Here is a 17,204-nt window from a genome sequence, read left to right as displayed (position 1 = left end):
GCGGCGGCGCGGGGCGGCGGGCGCGGGAGCGGCGCCGCGGAGGAAACTTTGTTACAACATGGAGTTTCCTCCGCCCGGGCTGGGGCTGCAAACATGGATCCCGGGCGCGGTTTCAAGGAACCCCTTAAAAGGGCAACGACGGCGGGGGGGGCCCTCCTCCTTCTCCCTTCTCCTCCTCCTCCCTCCTCCCGGCACCCGCGCCGCTGGGGAGGAGTGGGGGTCCCCGCCGAGCCGCGACCGGGACTGAGACGGGGAGTGGTTTGTGGTTTAGCTGGGAAGGACACCCCCCTTGCTCCATGGTGACCCACGGGGGTCCCCGACACGCCGCCGGGCTCCCCCACACTCCCCCGCCCCGACTCAGAGAGAATGGAGAGGAGGATCAGTCCTGCTGTCACCCCCCCCATCCAGCTGGCAGCCCGGGGATCCCTCTGCAGCTACCCCCGGCACATGAACCCCCATGCTGGGTGTCCCCTGGAGCAGAGACCCTGGACTAGCGGCTCGAGGCTGGGGGGCCCCCATTGCCCCCCGAGGGCACATCCCGCATTGCCTGTACAGGCCAGGGGTGCGGGACAACAGGTACTGGGGGGCTGCACCAATAACCGCCGCTTTTTTCTATCCTTCTTTCTCCTGCAATCCCCCAATTATCTCGGCAATTAATAAGTCTGTATTATCAATACATATACTTCCCCTTGCAATTCCTTCCCTCCTGCCTTCGCGGGGGAAGCGGGGCTGTTTCCAGGCGCTTTCTGTAAAGTGATTCTTGACGGGAGCTTGTGGATGGCACAATTCCTTCAGAGGAAACCTGCCTCCCCAAGTCCCTCAAGTGCAGCATCCTTCAGCCCCAGCCCCCTCCCCCCGCAAGCCCTGCGGGGCTCTGCCGGGGTAGTCTCACCGCCGTGCCCCCCAACCCTGCCCAGGCAGCGTCCGGCCCTGGAGGGGACCTGTCCCGGTCACCTCCCTCGCCGTCTCGGTGGCAGGAGATGCTGTGCGCTCTGTCAGCGCTGCTTCGAGGGTGCAGCAGGTTGGAAATTTCCCATCTGAGCTCATTCGAAATCTTTCCACGTCTCCCACCTGCGGTTTGGGTACCTTAGGAGCTGAGATCACCCTTTCTGGCCCGGTAGGGACCAGGGGCACTGGCGAGGCAGCGATGCGGGCGGTGGCAGACCCCGGTTACCGCTCTGCCCCCCGGGGCTGCGCCGACATAGTACGGTGGGAGCAGCCCCTGGGAAACAGGGCTGGGGAGGGAAACCGTCCCCCCTTCCAGCACATGACACATGCCCACAGGTGACCGCCCTGGGAAAGGGGGTCCGGGACTGGGAGGTGCCGCCACAGGGAACTGGGATGCTGCGGGGCCGGCGGGACTCTGGCAGTACAAAAGCCGATTTACACCTGCGGTTCCCGCACTCTCGGCTCCATGTGGAACATCCCGGCACCACGTGCCCCCGGGGAGCGGTGGCAGGGACTACCTGCTGTTGGGAACCGGGACACTGCACCCTGCCACCCCCTCCGCCGGTTCTGATGGCGGGCAGCGGTCGTGCCTCAGTTTCGCTGCCCCTCCGCAGCACGGCAGCCGGCTCCCGCGTCAGGCAGCCAGCACTGTCTCCTGGCCCGGCCGGAGGAAAAGGAAGAAAGAGGCTGTGCTTCCTCCGTTCTCTGTATTGGGCTGATCGGTGTGCTCCATTAGCCCAGGTGCAGCTGGACAGGATGTCTGCCTCATCCCCAGTGTCTGGCTGGGCTGGGCTGCTGCTCACTGTGGGGACAGCTGCAGAGGCCACACACTGTCCCCTCCAGGACCCCCGTGCCTTTGGCCACATCCTTCTCCTCCTCCCTCCCCGATAAACCCTGATGAGCCCAGCCAGGCCCTGCCAGTCCTTTAATTAATGCAATTAGAAAAGTCTCCTGGCTAATGCCTGCAGCGGCAGTTGGAGCACCGCTTCCAGTTCCACTGCTTGCCTGGGGGCAGACTGGGCAGCTGAGGAGCTCCGGAAGATGCTGTCCCCATCCTGGGTCTGCGGGGCAAGCCCAGGCCAGGAGTAGGCAGAGCCCAGCAGGATTGTTTGGGCTGTGGGGTATGGGCACAAGGCAAAAAAGCATCAGGCTCCCATCAACCGGGCACTCAGGGACCCCTTTGTCCCACCCCACTGCTCCTAGCCTGGGGTCCCAGATGGTTTCCCCTGTTCCCCAACCTAGCCATGGTCCTGGGAGCTCTGCCAAGAGCTGCCCCTTGGCCAAGGGAGCAGAGAGAGGTCCTGAGGTGGGATGCTTACTGCTAAGAGTTGCGGTGGAGGCAGGTGTCCCTGGGCTGGGGGTCCTCTGAGTGGCAGGTCCCAGCTGGAGAAGAGCAAATCCCACTGGTACAACCCCGCAGACCCCAGGCCCCCCAGCCTTTCGCCCGCTGAGGACCATCCCGATGACCCCGTACCCCTTGTGCATCTTCTCCCCACCCCGAGGCTGGTACCCCGGGCAGGTGCACCCTGAGCTAGGGGAGCCTCCTGCTCCTCCTCCGATAGCTCGGGTCGGCTGCGCCCCTTGAGGAGGGGGGAGCCCCCGCCTTTCGGTGGGCCCCACAGCTCTGGCCCCTCCTTCAAGCAGCCAGAGGCCGGGCCAACGCGGAGGCGGGGGGGAGGCACCGCCCCATCCCGTCCGCCATCGCCCTTTTAAGGAAGGGGACATTCTTCACATAAACAAGCGCGGCCCCCGGGAGCGGGAGGGGGGGGGTCCCTTCCCTGAGTGGGGGGCACGGGCTGGGGGGGTGTCCGGCCCCCAAAATTCCCCTTCCACCACCCGGCCGGTGTGGGTCGGGAAGCCTCCCCCCCGCCTCCGCGTGGGGGCCCTGGGGCGAGGGGGGAGCCTTGAAACAGCCAGGGAGCGTCTCGCAAGTGCGGACCGCGGCGGGGGGCGAAGCACGGTGGGACCCCCCGCCCCCCCCCCGCGGTGCGGGACCGGGAGGGGGCGACGGCCGCCACCGGGGAGGGCCCGAGCGGCTCCGCATCCGGCGGTACCGGCAGGCGGGAAACGGGGCATCCGGGGCGGGGAGGGCACGGTGGGGCCCCCACCGCCCCGCTCCCCCCGGGAGAATGCAAAAAGCAGGCGCTGAGCCCCCCGCGCCCCCACGGCCACGCGTTGGCAGCCCCGCCCGCTCCCCCGCCCGGGGCAAAGGGGCCGTCCCCGGGGTACGGGTGGGCCGAGGGGGTCCCCACCCCGCATCGGGGCCACGCAGCAGCAGCGAGGCCGAGGCCAGGTTACAAACACGCCGTTTATCAGCCGCCCCCCTCCCCCCGAGTTTCGGAGCCCCCCGTGGGGATGGGGCCGGTCCCGAGGCTGCTCCCGCCGGCGGCGGGCGATGGGGGGTGGTTAGCCGTCCCCGGCGGTAATTAGCGGTCCCCGGAGGTGATTAGCGGTCCCGGGGGCCGGCGGTTCCCGGCAATAATGAGCAGGGGAAGTCTCCGACGCGGCTCATTCACTGAAGCGTCTGTGCCAAGGGATGGGAGCACCTCCCGCTGCTATCCCACTCCCCTCGCATCAAGCCTGGACCAGCACCCCGGAATTGGCGGGGGTTGGGGGTGGGAAGAAGCGCTGGGCTCTAAGATCTTAGGGGGAGGTCTGCCCGTCTGTTAACCCTTTCCTTGCTGGGTGCATCTCTGGCTAGAACATGCCTGGGGTCGGAGTGGCAGCAAATCAGTGTCCGGTGTGAGGAGGACGCGCTGGGCAGGGATGTGGGGTTAGTAAGCAGGGATAGGATCCGTCACCGTGTCTCTGTCACGTCGAGGGCAAGACCAAAATTAAACCGGCTGTGGTGGCCCCGGGCCAGGAACCGGGCTCCATGTGCGATGCTGCATGTCCAGATCTGCAGGAGCAAAGAGGACAGGTCGATGGGCACCCACCAGGGACGCTGTCCCGCCCCCCTCCCGTGGTCCCTGCCCTACCAGGTAGGCGATGAAAGCCACGTAGGCAGCCAGCAGCAGGCCCAGGGGAATATGGTACTCCAGGCCATGCAGCGTTGGCAAAAAGTCCACCACGAAGTAAACGTTGATGGCACAGACCAGCCCCGTGATGAGGGTCATCAGCACCTTCCCTGGGCTGCAGGCAGGGCAGTGAGCATCAGTGCCAGGGCAGGGCCCCCCCACCCCGTGTGCCACTGGGCACAGAGGACTGGGGGAACTGAGTTTGTAGGTGAACAAGACCTCAACTGGGACACCTCTGCACCCCACAGCTATATTTCACCCCGTGGTGGGCCTCTTAGAGTGGACTTTGGCCACCCTCCAAATCCAGGGCTGGCAGTGCCAGGAGGATGCTGAGGCTCCAGGGGTGCCCAAGGAACCAGATGTGTTATTGGGAGGAGGATGACAAAGGTAGTGATGGGGTCTGTTCTGCTCTGGCTGTCCTGGGCAGGTGGGAATGAACAATGTCCATACAGTAATTGCCCCATGGCATGGTTTGGGGGGACAGGATGGGCCAAAGGGAGGGTGCCTGCAGCCAGAGCTCCCCACTGTGCCCCCTCTGTGCCTCCCTGTTCACTCACAGGCTGTTGGTGAAGTCCTGCATGAGCGGGTGCAGGCTGGTGAAGGTGAGGACAGGCAGGACAGCAAAGGGCAGCTGAAAGGAGAGGGAGATGAGGTGGTCATGGCTGCCAGGCTGGGGTGTTTGGGGGCAGGTGATGCCCTCCCACCCTCTTACCAGGATGCTCTGCAGGACGTTGAGCAGGTCATTCATGCCTGTGAGGTGGCTGACATCCTTGAAAGCGGCCACGAAGACAGTGGGCAGGATGGCAAAGGAGCGGGTGAAGAGCACCCGGGCAAAGCGGGACCAGCGGAGCTGCAGGAAGCCCTGGAACACGGCAAGACCTGCACACTCGCTGTGCCTGGGGCACCATGTCAGGGCGACCCCCCAGGCCCTGGCTGGGAGGAACCTGGGGGGCATCTCCCCTCCTTTGTGCCAGGGCACTGAGCGGGCTCTTGCAGGGCTGCCGGGCCCCACTAGGTGTCAGCTCCGACTCATTAACGGAGGACCTAATTAGGGAAACATTGCGTGGAGCACCCACAGGGTGCAGTGGGCGGGCTCTGTCTCCATCCCAGCTCCTGGGGAACAGGGACACTGGTGCTAGCAAGCTGCCACCCACCAGCTCCCTGCAGGAATGGTGGGCAATTAACTCTTCCAAATACTCCTGGGGGGAGTGTGCTCCCCATAGAACCCCTCCCATGACCCACCTGTGATTTCCCTGCTCCCATCCGCTCCCTGTGGGGGCAAGGGCCAGCATCCCTATCTCTCACCTCCATGACGAACTGTCCTGCGTAAGTCCCAGTCATCGTGGAGCTCTGTCCTGCTGCCAGGATCCCGATGCCCCAGATGTACAGTGCCACTGCCCCGAAATAGCAGCCCAGGATGACGCCCTGTGTAGGGACACTCCAGTGGGCACCCTAAAGTGTCCCCTGCCCCAGGCGTTCCCATCAGCTCCCAGCTTTCTAGTGGCGTTATAACAGCCCCCAGCCCCGGGGGTCAATGGGGAGAACAATATATCCCCCAAATGGGAATGGATGCTCACTGGATACAGCCTGGTGCCACTCACCCCCTGGTAGATATCCACAGAGACTGTCTCGTTGTTGGTGGGGAAGATGCCGGCGTAGTGACTGATGCTGCTGTTGAGGCACTTGTTGTGCTGCAAGGCATGGCAGGCACGAGTGTGACAGCCACCCAGCAGCTCCCACAGACACGGGGGGATCCCCACACATCATGTCTCAGGGAATGAGATCATGCACTCCCCAAGAGATGCTCATCCTGCCCGTGTCCACAGCTGGGTGCAGCCATCATCTTCCTGTGGGCATGAAGTGACACTCACCACGTCCTCATTTCGCTGGTGGTAGAAAGCCTCACCGAAGACAGCCATGACAAAGAGGTTGATGAGGAAGGAGACAAAGAGGGCCAGGCAGGACTCGGTCAGGAAATACATGTTGGCCTCCCTCACTGCCTCCTTCTTGGACCGGTCGATCACCCGTGTCTAGGCATGGCCAGTGACATGGGTGTCACAGGGTCAGGTGAGCACCCCTGTCCCACAGCCTGGACCAGCTGGTCCCCACCAAGTGTACCCTGAGGCACCCCGGGCAGAACAGCGCCCATGGCAGTGCCTTGATCTCACCTTGACCAAGGAGGAGTGGAGGAAAATGTTATGGGGCATAATGACAGCGCCAATGATGCCCATGGCTTGCAGCAGCTCCTTTCGCCCACAGCCCGGGCAGTTGGGCAGGAAAATGCCCTTCAGCACCTCCACCTGCCCTGGCCTCACCACCACGTACTGGGAAGCAGTGAGAAGGGGCACTGTGAGCTGCCACCCCACTACCACAGGCTGGTACCAGTGGGGACACCATGTGGGCGTTGCAGGAAAAGGGTTGTCCCCAGCTCCCCCCTTCACCTCGTAGCCAAAGGTCAGGACCATGATGGTGATGAGGAGGCCGAAGAAAGCCTCCAGTTTGCGGAGCCCTAGAGAGGTCAAGAGATGGGGTAGAATAGAGCAGGGGACACTGGTGCCACATGTGGGGCTACCTGAGTGACAGTACCCCATGCCCTCATCCTGGCACTCACCGTACTTATCGAGGAAGAGGAAGAAGAGGGTGTCCACGATGGTGATAAGGACCCCACCCCAGAGGGGGATGCTGCAGGATGGCCAGGGGTGGAATTAGATACACAGCTCTCTGTGGAGTAGGGCCATGGGGGAGGCTGGGGGTCCCTGTGGGGAGGCTCACCGGCCAGCTGAGAGGAGGCTGAAAGCAATGGCTGTCCCAATCACCTCCTGCATGTCAGAGCCGATGATGGCAATCTCAATCATGACCCAGAGCAGCATGCGGGGCACCTGAAGGGGACAGGGCACCATGAGGTGCCTGAGCCCACAGTGGCCCATAGCTCTGGGCAAGCTGGCACAGCATCCTGGCTGCAAATCCCTGTGTCCAGGCTGTAGCAGGCCACCCAGAGCAGCATGGGGACCACAAAATACCTGTCTCAGCTCCTGGCACAACACAATCTCAAGATGAAAGATGGATACTAAATGAGAGCCAGTCCCCCCCTCCTCATCCCTGTCCCAATGAGAGCTGAGGATAGGACCCATCTCTCTAGATATGGGGGGGTTGAGGGACGTGGGGCAGAGGGGTGCATCCAACCCTCCTTTTGGGGACCTGTCATTCAGCCAACATCTCCTTGCTCCTGCTCCCCATCAGGATCTTGACACTTAGACGGGACCCCTAACCCTCCCCTCCTCTCTCATGTGATTTCTTCCCTTGACCCCCACCCCCAACTTCCTGCCCCAACACGCCCAGGCTTTCCCCGTGTCTCGGCTTCGCGTTGCTGCCCCGACGCCTGGGCTCACTCCCGCGGGGGACGCTCTCGTGTGTCCCCAGGTCAAACCAGGACACCGAAGTAGCTGCTTACCGCCTCTCACCCTGGGCCCCTGTACTGCAGGCGTGTGGGCAGTAGGTGGGGGACACCGGGACCTGGGGGGCTTTGGGGAGCCCCTGGGAGAGGCAGGTCTCTCCCAGCATCTTCCTGCTCCCCTCCAGCCCTGCAAGTCCCTGCTAAGACTGTCACCAGCCCAAGCACAGGGTCCCCCCCAGACTGTGACCCCCGGGGACCTCCCCGCGGTTGCTCACCTTGGGGTAATAGAAGTAACAAATCTCGCCCAGGTCCTTCCCGGTCACCACACCTAGACGGATGGCCAGGCGCTGGCACAGCAGCCCCAGGACGGTGGCCCACAGCAGCACCCACAGCAGCTGGGGGGCAGGAGGGAGGGAAGCAGTAGGGACTGGGTGCTGGGCAGGATCTGGCCGCCCGGGGGTTCCCAGTTCAACCAGGGTTGCAGGGAAGAGAGGGGGTGCAGGGGTTCTCCCAGGCCGGTCAGAGGGGTGCCCTTCTAGCACCCCTGGGTGCCCTGTCCCTGTGCCGAGGGCCCCCGTGCCCCTCCTGCTCCCGGGCTGGGGAAGCCAGCTGCCACAGGCAGCCGTTGGCGATGGAGAGGTTACGAAACCCCGCCGGCTTCCTGAGCCCGGAGCCGGGCTCACCTTGAATCCCGCCAGTGCCCCGCACTGCAGGTCTGACTCCACGTTGCCCGGGTCCAGGTAGGCGATGCTCATGAGGAAACCGGGACCGGTGAAAGCCCAGAGCTTCCTAAAGCTGAACCCAGGCTGGGACAAGGCAGCGGGTCAGAGCCAGGAGCTCTCTTTCAAAACTCCTAATTGCACATCCAGTCCCCTTTAGCCTAGTGCTGCCCGCATGGATATGTTTGGCACATGGAGGACATTTTCCTGACAGTTTTGGGGAGGGAACTGCTGCCCCCAGCCTCTCTCTGTGCTGGAGGGGCAGTGAGCCCCCTGTCTCACCCGGTAGACAGTGATTTGCAGAGGGTCCCAGGGCTGTCAGGCATCATTAATTGCATTCTGTGGGATTCCACTGCTGACCTCTGCTTTTGCTACTCCTCCTAACTAGGGAACCCTATTCCTTCCCCTTCTCTGTTCCACTGCCCTGAGACCAGACAAGGATGGGGGAGTTGATGGGGTGCAGACAACCTTGGGGAGCCCCATTGGGCTCATCCATGGGTGGCCCAGCAGGTGTCTGAGCAGTGGGGTGATCCGTGGGGCTGCGTAGCACCTTGCCCCATTGTCTCAGCTTCTCTATCTGGAAAACTAAGCATGGAAACACTCAGCCTCGGGCTGTGACTTGCCTGAACTGGGTGTGGGGATGCTGAGGGCATGTCCCCAGGGCATGACCAAGACACATATTCCCCACTGCAGTGGCCCTTTGCCTCCCCACCTCCAGCTCCCTGCAGCACCCCCCACCCCCTCTGCCCACCCTCAGACAGCCTTGCAGCACCTACCCCACTGCCCTTGGGGATGCTGATGAGCTCATCCAGGTAGGTCTGGTCCCGAGTGCCAGGGTGCTGTGGGGACATGGGGCTCTTGCCAGTGCTGTAACTCTGCTCTTGGCCCCTGTTCAGGGACTTGATGAGGCCTGAGTGGGACAAGGAAGAGGAAGGGAGGTGGCAGCCTGCCAGGAGGACAAGGACACTGGTGGGCTGGCAGCCCTAGTATGAGCTTCCTCCAGTCCCACCTGACCCTGCCTGATGAGCCCCATGAGGGACAAGCACCAGTTTTCCGGGGGGCCGTGAGGATGGCTATATGGGATCTACCAATGGCTACCCAAAGGGGTCAGATGCCAGGCGTCCCTAAAATCCCTGGTCTCAGCCCTGTCTTCACCAGTCCGAGAGCCAAGTGCATTTTTGGGCAGCAGGGACAGGAGGGGATCCTGCTCCAGCTCCTGCTGCTGGGCGGGCATAGAGTGAGGACAAAGGGCTGGCATTGGTCCTAATCCCCCCTCTCCAGTCCACTTACATCCCAAGAATTGGTTGAATCACATCCCCAGGCTTGGGGGAGCAGAGGATGGGGCAGGTGGGGAATCCAGGACAGGCTGGGGGGGAGGGTGCCCACTGAAAGATGGAGCACAGCCAGGAGTCCCAGGGTGGAGAGACAGGGATCTAGAGGAGGAAAGGAGGCACAAGGGGACCCAAGTGTTGTGAGGCTCACCTGGTTCCAGTGATGCCATAGGTGGACCCGATCCAGCCAGGGTGCTGAGGCTCCCTGATTTCAGCACTGAGTGCAGTGCCTGCCGCCTAGCTTTTAAAGGACCCCCCCGCGGTTGCCACCCCCCACCCCGCCTTCAGGAGGAGAGGAGTAGGATAGGAGAAGGAAGTGCTCCTTCCCTACCCCTATGAACACACACAGTCTCAGTTCCCCCGCGTGCCAGGAGGCCCCTTCCCTCCCCTTTGCCTCACACACGTGCAAACACGAGGCACCCTCACCGGGGCGTGGGAGCATGTCTGCGTGTCACTCTCCGTCACATGCCAAGGGTTCTGCTTGGGTGACTGGGGGGACAGGGGACACTGTCCCACAGAGTGGGAAGGGAGGGCTGGCCCCACGGGAGTAGGGGAAATGCCATAGAAGTTGGAGTGAGGAGGAAGCAGGCACATGTTGCATAAGGAGATCAAAATGCATCCTTAGCTGCTGGGGGAAGCACTCAGCCAGGCAGGCTCTGCGGCTCAGGGTGCTCACATCACCCTCGGGTGCGGGGACCTTCACGCCAAAGATGGGGTGCCAGTGTTGCTGCAGTGTCAAGCTATGCCAGCAAAAGGGGACACTCCATACCCAGGACCCTCATGGCTGTGGAGGTGGAAGGGGGAGCAGCTCAGGTGCTCTCATGGGTGCCTGGTTTGTACCTCTGGCTCTCCCTCTGGGCACTTCTGCCAGCCAGGCTGTGTCCGACAGAGAGGTGGGCAAGGGGTGTCCCCCAGGAATCTGTGGGGTGGTGGCAGGTGCAGGGATGTGAGCCTGGCCCTGCCCCAGGCATCCCCTGCCCCCTAAGCAAGGGCTAGAACAGCTGGGACAGGGCAGGGTCCCACCCAGAAGGCATGGTGGGGCCTTAGCACACAGCTCAGCTCCACCCGCCCTCCCTGAACCTCAGTTTCCACAAAGCAAACAAGACTGGACAGGCAGCGCTGGCAGCTTTATTTGCTGTTAGCTGGAGGGGAGCTGGGGTCAGGGCTGGCAGCCCCAGTGGAGGCAAAGGGGCTCCCGATGGGCCGCTGGTGGGCGAAGAATTCTGCAGCAAAGGAGATGGGGTCATGGGGCTGCTGGAAGAGCAACGCCTGGAGGAAGTCAGACAGCAGCGCCCGGACCTCGGGGTGCTGCTGGAGGTAGGCAGCATGGGATAGTTGCAGCTCATCCTGCAGTGGAGTGAACAGGGTGAGTGAGGTGGGCATGAACACGCATTTCCCCCTGGGCACTGTGCCAGGGCGAGGGGGACAGGAGCCTGGGTCCTTTCCCACACTTAAGAAAGCGTGAGGAAGGATGCTGGCCAGCCTGCCCCCTCAATGTGCCTCCTGGGCATGCCGGGGAGACCCTGTTGGAGACTGGCACAGCCCTATGTCCCCTTGTCCCCATGTCCACGCATCTTGCCTTCCTGTCCAGGAACCAGGAGTAGAGCTGGATGTCCTCCTCCCAGTCCAGGGGCTCTTTGGGGAAGGGGAGCTGGGGCTCGAACCTACCTGGCAGCAGAAAGGTGGGGCAGGTGTTCCCCCTTGGCTTCCAGACAGTGGGCAGGGGCTGCCTGTGCTGGAGGGGCACAAGCCTCCCCTGTTCAGTACCTGACTTGCTGAGGATGGACTCATCCTGTAGAACCATCAGCACTGGGGAGCCAATCTGCATCAGCTGAGCCAAACGCCTGAGAGGGGAAGAGCCCTTGAGCTCCCCATCCTGTGTCCCAGCAGACTGGCAGGGCTGGGGTGCCTCTGAGCGGACCCCTGCCCTTACCCGTTGGGGAGGAAGCTGCTGTGCCACACAGTGGAGGCGCCGCTGCTGCTGTGCATGGCTCGCTCGATCACAAACACCTCTGTCTCTGCCGAGCCCACTGCCTGCCGCTGGATGCCCAGGGCAGACTGGGGGTGGTACAGCCAGCGGTCAGCCTTGTCTCACAGTCACCCCTGCCCTCAGGTGCCATCCCCATGTGTCCCTCCCATGTTGTCAACCACATTCTCCCCACTCCCCACATCCCACTCTGGTATCCCCAACCCGACCCAGACCCCCTCATCCCACAGGCCCTCCTGGCTGGCGGCTCACGTAGCTGGAGGTGCAGAGGTTGCCCTCGGTGTCCATGGCTGGGAAGACAAGGTTGGGGGGCATTGTGTGCCGGCGTGCCAGCACCCGCAGCAGCAGGAGGCTGGCACCCTCCAGCAGCAGCCCCCGCAGCTTGGCCCGGCTGTAGCAGAAGCTCTGGCACTGTGGCTCTGCCTGCAGAGAGACTTGGCTACCTCCTGGGACAGCCACAGCTCCAGCATCCCCAGGGACAGAGCCTGGGGCACCCCTGGTGAGACAGGCCAGCTGTCTCCTCCCAGGATGTGACCCTGCCCTCAACCTCACCTCTCCCTCCTGCAGGGTCTTCGAGACAGTCATCCCATGCTGGTGGCTCACAACGTGGGTCCTCTTCTCTGTGGGGTGTGGTCTGAGCTGCAGGAGGGGTGGGAGGCACAGGGTGGAGGGTAGAGCCAGGGCACCCCTTCTCTGAGGTGGCACTCCCCAGCACTGCTATCAATTGGGGTACAATACCAGATGAATTGTGGGAAACTCCCTACCCCAGCTGCCACCCAGAGTAGGGGATGGGGACCAGGCTGGTGGGGCAGAGCTGGAGTCTAAGCATGACAAGGGACACCAGACTACCCGCAGTGGCCTTGCAGGGGGCTCAGCCCCCAGGAGGGCACCACTGCAGGCCACACCCCAGGGCAGCGGGTAGGACACAGGGATGCCACCACCACATCAGTCACCTCCAGGCACTCCTGCTCCTCCTGCTCCAAGGTCTCCAGCTGCCAGGTCACGTAGGCTGGCAGAACAAAGCCATACTCAACCAATCCCATTGGCACTGTCCCCATTCCCAGCCCTGGGGACTGGTGGACAGGGATGTCCTCCTGGGGAGGAGGGAAGCCACCCTTGGCTCACCTTTGAGGGTGCTGGAGACAGGCACACCATCCTGCTTGCCTCGGAACCTGGTTTGCACCAGGATGCAGCTCTGCACCGGCTCACCTTCCCCCTGGTAGGGTGCCCACTGGGCTGCCATCCACCACTGGCCCTCTGCCTTGTCCCTCGGCGGGGCCCCCATGGCCACAACTGCCAGTGTCTCAGCAAACAGGCACCACTCCAGCTCCTTCAGCCCTGCACAGAGGGATAGTGACCCCAACACAGAGGGACAGTGACCCCGAGGAGATGGTCACTCCCTCCTGGAGTGGCTGTCACCCCTGCCCAGTGCCCGTCCCTGTCTCCATTCCCCCCGTGCAGGCTGGGCCGAGCCCCTCACCATTTATCCCGCTCAATCCCCCACTGTCCGTTCCCCGCTGCCTTACCCGCTCCCCCCCCCCCCCACCCCCTTGCACCGGGCACGGTGTGGCGGCACAAGGCGGGGGCTGGAGCGGGCACGCACCGATGAGACTCAGGAACTCGGCAGCAGTGTCCGCCATGGTCGGGGTCTCCCGTGGGCTCTCGGGAGGGGGCTCCATGCCTCGCCTAGGGGCTCCTGCTGCCGGACCCTCGGGTGAGGGGGCGGCGCGGCTCCCCCCAACCGCGGTACCCCCCACCCACGCGTGACCCTGGGAGGCAGTGACACCCAGCCCGCCTCTGCAGCCCCCCGGGCCCCCCGCCGTCCCCCCCGGGCCGCCGCCCGCCGGAACGAGCCCGGCGCCCCCCACGCCTCGCGGTCTCCGAGGCAACGCCCTGGCCCCACCTCTTAAAGGGGCCGCGCCCCGCCCGCGGGCCTTAGCGCCTGAGGGTCCCCAGGACGGGGAGAGAAAGGGACGAACACGTATAAAATCGATCCAGTCTTTTATTTGGGGCGTGGGGGTGATTGTGGCTCCGATCCCCAGTGAAGCAGCACCCCCATACCGCAGCAGTGTGACCCTGTGGCCCCGTCCCAGTGTGTGTGTGTGTGTGTGTGTGCGTACAGGGGGGGCTCCGGCATCAAGGATGGGGTGCTGGAGAGGAGTCCCTTGCCTGGAGGTAGTACTGCCACCCGCCTCCCCTTGCTGGCTCCATCCCAGCCCCCAGAAAGGAGATGCACAACACTGGGGGCTTAAGGGGAGGAGGCCGAGTGGTGATGGTGGAGGGGAAATTGGGGACTCCCAGAAAAACAGGGGGGTTTGTGTAGGAGAAGCCCTTGGTGCCATTCCTAGAGCCCCAGCAGTGAGGCAGGGGGCTACAGATCTCCTGAGAGGGGATTGAGGTGCTTCTATGTGACAGCTGGTGACCCCCAATTCTGAGGGAGCAAAGGCAGGAATCACTTGTGGGGTGCCCACTTAAGGGGGTGTCCACTCTTCCCCCTCCCCCAACCCTACACCCCAGGAGGGAGATTCACAGCAAAACAAACCACAGTCTTGGACCCGCTGTGCCCAACCATCACCCGGCCCCGTGGAAAGGGGGGATCCGGGGAGTGGGAGGGGGGGATCTAGGTGGCTTGGTAGAGGTCCTTGCGCCTCCGCACCTCCTTGAGAACACGGGCACGGAAGGCATCAGGGTCCTCCCCCGTGCCCTGCCACAGCCCCAGTGCCTCCTGCAGCTCCCGCCGGTGGGTCCGCAGGAAGGGGTTGTAGGTCTGCTCTTCTCCCAGTGTGGAGGGGCACTGTGGGGGCAGCCACTCAGCTCCCCTGCCGGAGGCAGCACCCCTGGGATGCTGGGAGCTGGGAATGCCCCCATCACCCCCTGCCACTATGGCACCCACCATGCAAGAGGGTGTTGGTGTGCAGCATCCCTGCCAAAGGAACCCCATGAGGGGTTGGGGTGGTGGGTGCTGCAGCCAGGGGACCCCCACGCCTCACCGTGCTTCTCTTCTCCTGACGTTGCTGCACTGCCCACTGCAGCTTCTGCTCCAGCGCGGAATTGTCCAACTCCAGGAGGCTGGCGAAGGTCAGGCACTCCAGCGCGTATTCGTGGCCTGTGGACCCCCATATGCAGCCCTCAGCATCCCCCCCACCCAGCTCTCTCTCGGCAGTGGGGACTAGGGGGACACCAGCAACTGTGCCCGCTGCTGGGGACACTCACCTGGCCACAGCAGCGTGTCCTCGCCCAAGCCCACGGCCACGTCCAGGGAGGCGAGCATGGTCTCAGGGGAGCCCTCAAACGGCCTACCTGGACCCCAACACAACTGCCTGTCATGGGGGGGCACTGGGGGGTACCCCTAAGCCCATCCCAGGGCGGGATAACCCCTGTCTGGGGTTGGGTGCACTCACCACAGCCAGCAAGGAAGAGGAGGTCCCCGGAGAAGAGGCAGGGAGGGCTGCCAAAGGGCGCCCCATCCAGCACGTACACCATGTGGCCCACAGTGTGGCCAGGTGTGGCGAGCGCCTCGAAGGTCAGGCAGCCCACGCTCACCTTCTCCCTGTCTGCAAGTGGGCTGTGCCGGGAACAGGGGGCACCGTCAGGGTGGTCCCCTCAACCTCAGCATCTCAAAATACCCACCTCCCCTGGCAACCCTTCCCCGCACACTGGTGTCAGAAGCGTGCCAGGCCTCTGCCCAACATGGTACTGGGGGGATGGACTGGTGGGTGAGTGCCGCAGACATCACAAGTGGTGGTTGGGAATGAAGCCCCCCCAAATTTACGTGGGTGCTAGGGGGGCGCAGGACTTACTTGGTGAGCTGTGGGATGGCATCAAGAGCGCTGCCGTACACCCTGCAGGAGTTGTGCTTCTGGCAGAGCGCCTCGTTCCCTCCGCTGTGGTCCCTGCAGACAGGGAGGTCAGAGACCCTAAATGTGCCCCCCTGTACTCCCCCCACTAAATGGGGCAGGGCTGGGGTCACCTCAGCTGGGGCAACCTTCACAGCAGCTACCAACCCTCCCAGGGCCACCGCTTGCCCTTACCAGTGTTTGTGTGTGCAGAATATGGCCTCCAGCATCACCCCCTCTTCTTCAATGGCAGCCTGGGAATGGGGAGGAAATATGGAGAGATCAGGGGAGACAGAGAACCCAAGTACCAGTTTCCCCCTAAACCCTGTCCACTGCCAGCTCCCCAGGTGCTGGATGAGCTCTGTCATGCTCCATCTTGCCTTGGGCACTTAAGGGCTGCAGTTTAGGGGCAGATTTGCTCCCCTCTAACCCCAAAATACAGAGACATGCCACCCCCTCCCCTGGAGACACCCAAACACCAGATCAGAGTGGCTGTGGGGGTCTCACCTGTACAGCCAGTGGGTCAGAGGGGTCGATGACGGCTGCTTGGCCGGAGCCAGTGTCAATGACTAGGTAGCTGTAGTTGTTGGAGAGCACAGGAATGGGCAGGATTTTCACCCCTGGGGGGGGGGGGGGAGAACAGACAGAATCAGGGCATGACCCCCTCAGCTGGAAAAGGGGGAGTCCAGGCCAAACTCCCCACATCTTACATCAAATTCTTAGTTAAACATGCTTCGGGCAATTCGGTGATGGCAACCCCTCCCCGCCCCAAAGTGCCAGTGCTGGGGGGACACTGCAAAGTCATGGCGTGGGAGGGGCTCGCCGGGACTCACCAGGGAAGCAGTAGGGCTGGGGCACGGAGTGGCCGTGTGGGTACCGCTCCCGCGCCTTCTTCACCTGCCGCTGGTAGAAGAGGTAGCCCAGGCGTGTGCGGGCGTACAGGCTGTACCTAGGGAGGGCAGATACCCCTCGTCATTAAACCCCAGTCCCTCTAAGGAGCCCACTTGGGGAGGGGGCTACTGCCGGGGCTGGAACTCCCACAGGGAACACATACAGGGCCACTTTCTCATTCGGGGGCGCTGGAGGTGGTGTGTGTGTACTCCATACCCCAGATGGGTAGTGAGGGCAGGGCTGGTTCTCCAAGCAGACGCCCTCCAGCTGCTTCGGGCAGCATGGACTGGGGGGGAGCATTGCTGCGGGGTGCTCACCAGGAGGGGCCGAAGCCGGCTGTCCCTCCCGATGCTCCGGGGAGGACATGCCCAAGCTTGCCATGGTCCGGGGGATCAGGGGAGAGAGAATGGGCCGAGGAAAAGGGAGGCAAGAGATACCCCCGTGCATGTGGGGGTGAAAAAGACAACAGGCTGCGGGGTTCGGAGGGACCTCCCCGTTTACACAGCAGCGATTTGGGACGGGACGGGGAATGGTGCCATGACGGACATGTAACGTCCCGGCTTGCAAAGCCTATTCCCGGCCGAGGGCACCCCTGGATGGGACACCGGGAGCGATCCCTGCAGTAGTCGGGGGTCCCCTGCGTCTGTGGCGGTAGGAGCCCGAAACCGGGGAGCCGGGGCTCCTGCCAGCACCAGGTAGCCTGACCACGGCCGGGGCAACGGGGCAGGTCAGCGGTGAGCAGGCGCCCGTAGGGGAGAGTGACCGGCACCGTGCGGGGGGAGCCGGTGGCTCATCCCCGGTCCCAGCGGCCGGGCTGATACCGCCCGCCTCACTGCCCCGGCCGGGGCGGGCTGAGCCCCAGCCCGGTCTCTCCGTGCCGGCGCGGCCGCAGGTTGCTCCCCGGGCGGCTCCGCAAAAGCAGGGGAGGGCGGTGGGCCCTCCCTCCCGGCGGCGGCACAAAGGCGGGCGGCGGTGGCTCCCTCCCCGCGGGGGTCCCGCAGCGGCGAACGCTCGCTCTGTCGCTCACTCACCCCAGGCGGAACAGCAGCGGGGCGGCGAAGGCCATGAGCGCGGCGGCGGC

At 63.7% G+C, this 17,204-nt stretch overlaps 4 protein-coding genes across 10 annotated transcripts in view; all 4 read right to left on the bottom strand.

Annotated features, from left to right (window-relative positions):
- The window catches only part of CTDSP1 (CTD small phosphatase 1), a 7,819-nt gene extending 5,020 nt beyond the window's left edge, over positions 1 to 2,799 (bottom strand). Inside the window, exons 1-2 of one of the 3 annotated variants that reach the window (XM_042040448.1) lie at positions 2,268 to 2,799; positions 7 to 1,663 (exon numbers count right to left, since the gene is read on the bottom strand). In XM_042040448.1, coding sequence (XP_041896382.1) covers positions 1,101 to 1,663; positions 2,268 to 2,673 — 969 coding nt within the window. In that variant the 5' untranslated portion in view covers positions 2,674 to 2,799 and the 3' untranslated portion in view covers positions 7 to 1,100. Of the gene's footprint in view, positions 1 to 6; positions 1,664 to 2,267 lie in introns of those variants that run through there. The other 2 variants (XM_042040452.1, XM_042040447.1) reach the window with 2 other exon arrangements.
- Positions 2,800 to 3,218: 419 nt separating this feature from the next.
- On the bottom strand, positions 3,219 to 9,638 carry SLC11A1 (solute carrier family 11 member 1). Of its 3 annotated transcripts, XM_042040444.1 has the most exons (16): positions 9,561 to 9,638; positions 8,855 to 8,988; positions 8,043 to 8,165; positions 7,635 to 7,754; positions 6,738 to 6,844; positions 6,577 to 6,647; positions 6,407 to 6,474; positions 6,134 to 6,289; positions 5,837 to 5,995; positions 5,567 to 5,656; positions 5,271 to 5,390; positions 4,678 to 4,827; positions 4,523 to 4,596; positions 3,927 to 4,080; positions 3,750 to 3,847; positions 3,221 to 3,656 (listed from the first exon to the last, which is right to left on the bottom strand). In XM_042040444.1, the coding sequence occupies exons 1-16, from the start codon at positions 9,577 to 9,579 to the stop codon at positions 3,584 to 3,586; spliced, it is 1,716 nt and encodes a 571-aa protein (XP_041896378.1). In that variant the 5' UTR covers positions 9,580 to 9,638; the 3' UTR covers positions 3,221 to 3,583. The 3 variants fall into 3 exon arrangements, with proteins under 3 accessions (XP_041896380.1, XP_041896379.1, XP_041896378.1); XM_042040446.1 differs by lacking the exon at positions 6,134 to 6,289 and having other exon boundaries at positions 3,219 to 3,656; XM_042040445.1 differs by lacking the exon at positions 8,043 to 8,165 and having other exon boundaries at positions 3,220 to 3,656.
- An 877-nt stretch (positions 9,639 to 10,515) lies between these two features.
- LOC121670726 (ciliogenesis associated TTC17 interacting protein) lies at positions 10,516 to 13,206 on the bottom strand. 2 transcript variants are annotated; one of them, XM_042041319.1, is made up of 9 exons: positions 13,000 to 13,206; positions 12,522 to 12,734; positions 12,350 to 12,405; positions 11,949 to 12,035; positions 11,625 to 11,819; positions 11,343 to 11,467; positions 11,177 to 11,253; positions 10,989 to 11,077; positions 10,516 to 10,756 (listed from the first exon to the last, which is right to left on the bottom strand). In XM_042041319.1, the coding sequence occupies exons 1-9, from the start codon at positions 13,073 to 13,075 to the stop codon at positions 10,538 to 10,540; spliced, it is 1,137 nt and encodes a 378-aa protein (XP_041897253.1). In that variant the 5' UTR covers positions 13,076 to 13,206; the 3' UTR covers positions 10,516 to 10,537. The 2 variants fall into 2 exon arrangements, with proteins under 2 accessions (XP_041897253.1, XP_041897254.1); XM_042041320.1 differs by having other exon boundaries at positions 11,649 to 11,819; positions 13,000 to 13,205.
- Positions 13,207 to 13,380: 174 nt separating this feature from the next.
- PNKD (PNKD metallo-beta-lactamase domain containing) overlaps positions 13,381 to 17,204 on the bottom strand; it is a 12,039-nt gene continuing 8,215 nt past the window's right edge. The window contains exons 1-9 of one of the 2 annotated variants that reach the window (XM_042040367.1): positions 16,287 to 17,115; positions 16,066 to 16,181; positions 15,740 to 15,852; positions 15,428 to 15,486; positions 15,197 to 15,289; positions 14,798 to 14,961; positions 14,610 to 14,696; positions 14,387 to 14,502; positions 13,381 to 14,190 (exon numbers count right to left, since the gene is read on the bottom strand). In XM_042040367.1, the coding sequence (XP_041896301.1) occupies positions 14,017 to 14,190; positions 14,387 to 14,502; positions 14,610 to 14,696; positions 14,798 to 14,961; positions 15,197 to 15,289; positions 15,428 to 15,486; positions 15,740 to 15,852; positions 16,066 to 16,181; positions 16,287 to 16,570 (1,206 nt within the window). In that variant the 5' untranslated portion in view covers positions 16,571 to 17,115 and the 3' untranslated portion in view covers positions 13,381 to 14,016. Of the gene's footprint in view, positions 14,191 to 14,386; positions 14,503 to 14,609; positions 14,697 to 14,797; positions 14,962 to 15,196; positions 15,290 to 15,427; positions 15,487 to 15,739; positions 15,853 to 16,065; positions 16,182 to 16,286; positions 17,116 to 17,204 lie in introns of those variants that run through there. The other variant, XM_042040368.1, reaches the window with a different exon arrangement.

Source organism: Corvus kubaryi, unplaced genomic scaffold (assembly GCF_017639235.1).
Source record: "Corvus kubaryi isolate FWS band 111438036 unplaced genomic scaffold, C.kubaryi_AGA036_p1.0 37396, whole genome shotgun sequence".
Lineage (NCBI taxonomy): Eukaryota > Metazoa > Chordata > Aves > Passeriformes > Corvidae > Corvus > Corvus kubaryi.
The sequence above is the reverse complement of the archived record's forward strand: the minus strand, read 5'-3'. Positions and strand labels throughout refer to the sequence as shown.